This window comes from Teleopsis dalmanni, chromosome 2 (assembly GCF_002237135.1).
Source record: "Teleopsis dalmanni isolate 2A chromosome 2, ASM223713v2, whole genome shotgun sequence".
In the NCBI taxonomy this organism is placed as follows: domain Eukaryota; kingdom Metazoa; phylum Arthropoda; class Insecta; order Diptera; family Diopsidae; genus Teleopsis; species Teleopsis dalmanni.
The window spans coordinates 27,456,952-27,464,857 of NC_051847.1; the positions used below are offsets into that span (position 1 = coordinate 27,456,952).

A 7,906-nucleotide genomic window follows, 5' to 3' on the forward strand; every position below is an offset into this window, starting at 1 on the left:
TTCAATATATTGTATATATGACTAATGCAATATATGTATGAGTTCCTGTTTTTATAATAGAGTAATAAATAATTAATTTTTATTACAATTTCAGTTGATATAATTTTTTAGTTAAAATATTTGTTTTATGCAAAAATTCGCGACTATTTAAATGAGAATGAAAATAATTTAAATACTCAAATGTTACAGTAATTTTTTTTTATAAAAATTTATTAATTATTTTAATTTTTACTGGTAATATTTATGTTCAAACTTTTGGTATTTTATACCGATTTAAATAAAAAACATAATGAATTTTTAAAATAAGAAGATTTAATTTTTTAAATTAAAATTTAAAGATATGTAAATTTTTTTTTATAAATAAACATTAATAATAAATAAGGCAATAAATGATTTCGCAAAGAAAATGCTTTAATTATTTACAAGTTAATTTATACGAATTTTTAATTTAGCATTAAGTTGGGTGAGTTCTATCGGCTCACGTTAAAATAGATACAATTCTTTGGTTTCAACTACTATATTAACTAATTCTTTAGTAATTAGAACAATGCGGAATTGAAGTTCTTTAATTAATTTAATTATTAACTAGAAAATTTCTTAAAACTATCATTCATTAAAAAAAAATGCATATATGCAAATTACTGGGTCTTAACATTATTTTTTGCACAATTGTTAAAACTTAATTAAAACGTTACTAAATTTTTCGTAATTATTTGTCATTTTTAGCTATTAATTTTATTTATTAAGTATTCAAAATTTATTAAATTTTTTAATCTAATTGGAAACTAATTCAGTTAAAAGTCTTAAAACTAGAAAATTGGCTGGATTTATGCGTTAGATTATTTAATAACACATTAAACGAATTTGTAATTTATAATTTATAATTTATAATTAATAATTTTGATATGAGTCTAGTAGTTTTTTGAAGAATGTCATATAAGTTGCAGAAGTCGAATTAATAAATAACATTTATATAGATATCTTATTATGGCTTTCAGTTAAGAACGAACAGTCCATATCCAGCATATTTCAATCACGTTCATCGTATTTGTGCACGAATGAGTTCAAAGCGGGAAATTGTGAGTTATCGTACAGCGACATCTTGAGGCGCTTACACTTAGCACGACGATTCTTGAACCAGAATTGCACATTTTTGCTTTCTAGCCGTGGAAACTTTTGCCTGGAAAGATAAAAGAGAGTGATCCTTTAGTTGGTATATATGATACATATATTATTATTAGGAATATATATTATTATACATTATATTACATAGTTTATATATATAGAAATTATATATATATTTTATATATCTATTATATATATTTGTTTTGTATATTTGTTTTCTAACAATTATATAATATTGCATATTTCTACTTATTATAAATGCTTGGATTGGATTTTACCGACGATTTTAGGGATCCACTTAAATCAATTGTTTTAATTTGTTCTCGTATAAAAGTCAAGGGCTTAAAACGATCTTCAATTTTTACCACAGTTCATACCTATCAATATAAATTGTAACATTATGGGGTTCAAACATCCAACACTGAGGCAGATTTACAGGAAACCGGGAAAAAAGTATTTCTCTTGAATATAGCATTTATATAAAGCAAATTTTTATATTTATTTTGATTAAAAAATTAATACAGAAGTCAATTGTATGGGTGGAGAACCCCTAAATTTCTCTTTATATATAGCTGTGTCAACCTATGAGAAACCTAATTAGTAAAGAACTACTTTTTATCTGATTGAATTAGGCTTTACAAGGTGGATCAATTCAGTTATTGGATAAAATTGAAGGACTGTATTATATATAATATGTAGTGTTAACTTTATGAAAAAGATTATGTATATTTGGACTTTTGGACCTTGGACTTTTTTCACAAAACGAAGAATGCTTAGAATTGACTCATAAGAAATATTAATACATGTAAATTAAAAAATTTTGAAATACCCAAATAAGCCGTCTTTGAATTATACAGACGGGATTAATCGAATACTTATTGAGCCGATTTATTTAAATAATTCTAATATAAGTATACACATATACATATATATATATACATATCTAATTTTAAATCATTCTTACCTATATGGCATCGTGTTCAAATCTTCTGTATATTTCAGTATTAAATTGTGTGATGGATGTGTATTCATAGCGAACCACTGTTCCAGTTTTGGTACCTCTGTAACTGGATCGATAAACGTGCGATTACGTTTACGACGTTCTTCATTTGATAGGCTAGATAAATTTAAGCCACTATGACTCATTAAAGGACTCTGTTGCATACCAGCTGCAGCCGCAATGGCATGATGTGTATGTGGATGGCCGGCAGCTGCTTGACCAAAACCAGGCATGTAATGACTCATATACATGAACGATTGTGAGAACATAGAGTTGGGTACCATCGGAAATTGTAAATCCTTACGATCTGCCATTGAGTTCGTCATATCCGGTGAAGGTGAACGAAAATCATCCAATTGACTGGTATCATTTTCATTATCCTCATCATCTTCATCCATATCAAGATAGTCATCTTCTTCTTTAGTTGTTATATGCTTCGGTGATGAGTTCTCAGCTAAATCTTGTTCTACCTGTTCGTTACTAGGATTGCTGTTATTATTGTTATTGGAATTAGTTGAGTTATTATTAGTTTCATTTTCGTTCTGTTGCACATCATTTGGTGTGGTTACTGTATCACTTTTATTGCTTTCAATATTCTCATCAATATCTTTTTCACGTTTTACAGTATCCTCTTCATTGTAGTCACGCGAACATGATCGCTCCATTTGTAGTGGCGTACCATTAATTAAGTTATGTGTATCATTCTCATCTTTCGAGGAGCTTGTGCGACGACTTTCAGCGCAATGTTCATCATTATTTGTGGGTGAGTTGCGATTACGTTCATGTGTTGTCAATGATAGTGGCAATTGTGGGGAGCATGGGCGACTTGTATCTTCATCCATGTCATCTGAGTGTTGTGACATTGTATCTATATCTTCCGATTTTAAACTCAAAGGACTTTTGAGATAGTCATGTGCCAACGGCATACCAACACCACTCAGCTGTTGACTGCCAGTTATGCTACCAGCACTACTGCCTGAATTTTGACTCAATTGACCGTGTTGACTCAAATATCCATTCATAGCTACATGACCTAAAGCACCAATTGCTCCCAGACCGCCACGCATTTCAGCACGTTTCTGGGCAGCACGCGCATTCTTGAACCAATAAACAACATTGTTCACATCCAATGGTTTGCGACCTCGTCGCGATTCCAAAGCATTCAATTGTACTACATAAGTTTGTATTTGTTGTCGGGAAGGATGTGGATTCTCTTGAAACCATTTCTGAAGTTTTGGTAACTCCATTTCAGGATCAAAGCTTGTACGCATGCGTGTTTTCTGATTTGGATACTGGGAATGTGAATGATGATGATGATGGTGCATAGAAGCGTGCATTGCGGGATGTACCAACATGCCTGGGTGATGCGATGCACTATTTCCGGGCACTCCTGGTCCACCATGCTCATTTAACATTAACGATTCATGACTTGCATTAATGCCGGTCGGTACACCTAAACTGGATACACTTGCATTGCTACTTGCCGCATGTAGACCTGCTTGTGCTGCTGCCGCTGCAGCTGCTGCGGCTACTGCAGCAGAACCAACTTTAAAGTCCATATCGTTCGCAACTGGTTGTGGTACAGCCATAAAAGGAAGCATTTTTGGAGTCATAGCAGCTTGAGGCGATAATTGATTTGACCACCATTGTTCAAATTTTCTTCGTATATCTTCGGAGATGTCAGGAAATGCATACGCGTTTTGATATGAGATACGGCATAGCTGCGAAAGTATTGACTGTAAGAGAAAAAAAATGATGTGCGAATATAATAAATTTGTTTTTAACAATTTGATAAAGATTTAGCAATAATTGTTATCAATAATAATGTTGAAGTAAAATATTTTGAACTAACACTTCAGCTGTTTGTTTATCCACCGCTTAACAACTTTTGCTGTATTTTGAGTAAATTACGTCATTGTAAAAATTCCCAATACATATAATATATACAGTATATATAAAACATTTATAAAAACACGTAGTAACGTAGTAATCTCCTGTCAAAGCCGGCCAAATATAAATCCCTTGTGCAAATCTTTGCCTAATGCCAACGCTATATCTAAATTCCCAACCTATTTTTGACAACAAACTAAGCACAAGTCATAAAAATCACAGCGAATGCTTTCATAAAATTCTCAAGTATGGGATTCAGTAAGCCATAAAAAGGTAAGCGTGATTGCAAAACGTTAAATCAAAACGAAATTGGCCACACCAGTGCTGATATGGAATTGTGTCCGACTGCAGGTAATTATTAGATATACACTATGTGAGTGTAAGTGATTAAATTACTTACATAATTGTTATATCAGCAGAGCAGTGTAGTAGCTAATGGGGTATGAAAGTTTGACGTGTACTCATCGCCAACCCTTGATATGACTAAGCTACCAAAGCTTAAGACTTCAGGAAGAACTATTCGATTTCCAATGAAAAAATCTACTTGAATAGATATATTTACCAATAACAAAACCAATAACCAACAATGTCGAAAGGTAAGTACAAGATAAGCTTATATAGAGGCATACCAGCAAAAACAGATAGTGACTATTATCAGATAAGGAAGAATTACAAATCACTTAAGCCATTCTATTTTCAAAACACCAAAATATATAATAAAACTGGCTATGGTAAGTCGTACGGAGCCAAATGCGATTTGCTAGCGTAGTTCAATTAGCAGATAAACACATTTTTATATATTAAATAAATATAAAATTTATTATTTATTGTTATTGGGCACTCAAGTTGATTTAATTAATTTATTTGCTAGCAAAAATACGCACACAGAGGCCCTCAAAGTATCGGGATTAAATTACGGCAGAGAGACTTTTATCATGTGATTAATAAAAGTTGCCAATATTAAGACGTGCAATAAAACAAACTAACGAAATATTAGTTGAAGGGGATTTTTAAGACAATTTTATTGTAATAAAAAGTTTATATTAAAAAAATAAATTACTTAAAATTTAATTTAAGACCCCTGTATAATGTGCCTAGATTAGGTACGACGGCTTACGTCAATAAACTAATAAGAGAACTCCTTATTCTATATGATATGAATTGATTGACTAAAAATTTCAAAAATATATTATTATATTATTTAATATATTATTTCACTTGAAATAAAATCTATCGTTTAATTCTATATAATTTTTCTATACTATTTTATCCTTTCTATTTTATCAGAAATTTTTGTGTGCTTTTAATATGAATTGTTCTATTAAAAAATTTAAAAATAGAGATCACATATATAAAATTTTTATTTTAAATAATGTAATTTTTAATTTATTATTTAACTTTCTCCGTTATTTTATTTTATTTAATTTTGTTTTATTTTATTTCTTTTTTATTTTATTTTATATTATTTTTTTTCTATTTATTTTAATAGAAATTTTTGTGTAGTCAAATCAGCTTTATACATAAAAAAATATATTTTCTACATAATACTATAATAGTTTAATAATTTTTATATTATATTTCAATTTAAATAAAATCTATTATTTAATACTTTTTCATTTTTTATTTTATTTTATTTTATATTATTTTTTTTTATTTATTTTAATAGAAATTTTTAAGTACTCAAATCAACTTTTGATATGAATTGTTCTACTAAAAATTAAAAAAATATATTTTTTATATAATAATATAATAAGATGAAGCTTTTTATATATGGTAAGTTTTCAATTTAAATAATAACTTTTATTTAATACTATTCATTTTTTCTATTTTATTTTATTTTATAATATTTTTTTTATTTATTTTGATAGAAATTTTTGTGTACTCAAATTAACTCTTGATATGAATTGATTTACTAAAAATTAACAATAATACATAATATAATAAAATATAATAATATAATACTTTTATAAAATTCTTTAATTTAAATAAAATTTATTATTTAATGGTAGTATACTATTTATTTTATTTTATTTTTTTTTTTTCTATTTATTTTAATAGAAAATTTTTGTTTACTCAAATCATTATGAAGAATGAAACTTTTCTTCTGTTAAAAGTTAAAATAAAACATCATAATAAGGTAACTGAAAGGGATTAAAATTTTATAGAAATTTCTTTGACTATTATAGTTTACGATTTAATCTCATAAATAGATTTAATGATATGTAAATAGTTAAGCCACGTCTTTTTAACTAAGCAACCCTGCTTTGAAGCTGTCAACCTTAGAACTTCAATGTCTATTAATAAAAAATATTTGTATGTATCTCTTTACTTAATGACGTAGATGATATACATCAGCATTACGCACAAAAAAAAATAATTATTTTTGTAGTTGGAGATGAAGTAGTTTTAAGGATTATGTATTCGTTAATAGACTTTGTGATTTTAAGAGGTTTCATTTCGACATTTCGTAGAAGTAAAGAATGGCGATGAAATATTTCAAAGAATTTGACATAAAATTTTAATGATAAACCGATAAGTATAATTATGTTCAAAGTGAATAATTAATTGACGAAAAAGTTTAAGAATTAATTTTGCATTACGAAAACGCTTAAATAGTATACATCAAGAAAAAGATGGAGAACATGCGTTTTGGTACTAAAATACACACAATTTTATAATCACATAAAAGAAAGTATTTCATTTATTTGTTAAATGTTATATTTATAATTAAGCGAATTTTATGATACTATAAATTTTTAAAAGCAAAGAAATAATACTCGTAGATACTTGTCTTCATATAGAAGATATCTTATAAAGGAACTTTAACATTCTTTCGTTTTAAATATCTCGCTATTTTCTTATAATCTCTAATATATTAATTTATATAAATATTGAACAATAAGAACAACACTCATGTCATACAAATATAGTAAGTATTAGAAAAAAATGATTCCAGATAGTTCTAATATAATGTAACTGTTAATGCAAAATTTTAACTTAAAGATTCATTCCACTTTTCGAATTAATTGCTTTAAGTAGACTTATATATATATGTATATATATCGATATATATATATATGAATATATATATTAGTATTGCTTCATTTTACTAACGGCTCATTTACTCAATTGAATTAATAAAAAAAAAAATATTCAAATTATAATAAAATATATATTTAATTAAAAATAAATTTTTTTAGACATAATTTTAGAAGACTTACCTCATCCAATGGACAACCGGTGGATCGTAGTACTGCATGTGATTGTAAAACTAATAATTTTAATAATTTATCTTTAATCTCACCAAATGGTGAGGTTTTGGTACGTAATATAACAATACGTAGTGTCACCACAGAAGTCAATTCACCAATGATATCACAAACAGGTATTGTGGGATTATCAGAAATCTGTTCAAGCGGTATGGGTTTCCAATTTTTTATAATTAATGAACCTATAAAATATAAAATACAAATTGAATATTTTTAAAAATAAAAAAATTGTCTAAAATTATTATAGAAATTTATTTGCTCATTAAAAAATATATAAAAATCTTTTTCTAAGCGAATATGAAAAGGATTTTTATTATAGTACTACATTTACGTTCTAATAGTATATTTATTTTTAATTATTCTTGAATATAAAAAATGATTTAGTTATAAATATTTTATTTTTGTTCATTTTTGATTAAGATATATCTCATATCTTACAGCGTATTTTGTTAAAATAAATACGAAAAAATAGCAAATCCTGAAAAATAATACTTAAACAAATTCTTTTTATCCTTCATATAAAGGCAATAAGCCTAGTAGAGCAAAAAATTCATATAATCTTAATATATATAGATATTTATAAATTTATAATTTATTTGAGCGATACATATTTATATATTTA

The 7,906-nt window shown here is 26.9% G+C and overlaps 1 protein-coding gene across 1 annotated transcript in view; it reads right to left on the reverse strand.

The window, feature by feature from the left end:
- Positions 1-912: 912 nt before the first annotated feature.
- LOC119674181 (probable serine/threonine-protein kinase DDB_G0272282) overlaps positions 913-7,906 on the reverse strand; it is a 17,434-nt gene continuing 10,440 nt past the window's right edge. Inside the window, exons 2-4 of the mRNA XM_038085305.1 lie at positions 7,237-7,463; positions 2,090-3,861; positions 913-1,180 (exon numbers count right to left, since the gene is read on the reverse strand). Coding sequence (XP_037941233.1) covers positions 1,030-1,180; positions 2,090-3,861; positions 7,237-7,463 — 2,150 coding nt within the window. The 3' untranslated portion in view covers positions 913-1,029. The remainder of the gene's footprint in view (positions 1,181-2,089; positions 3,862-7,236; positions 7,464-7,906) is intronic.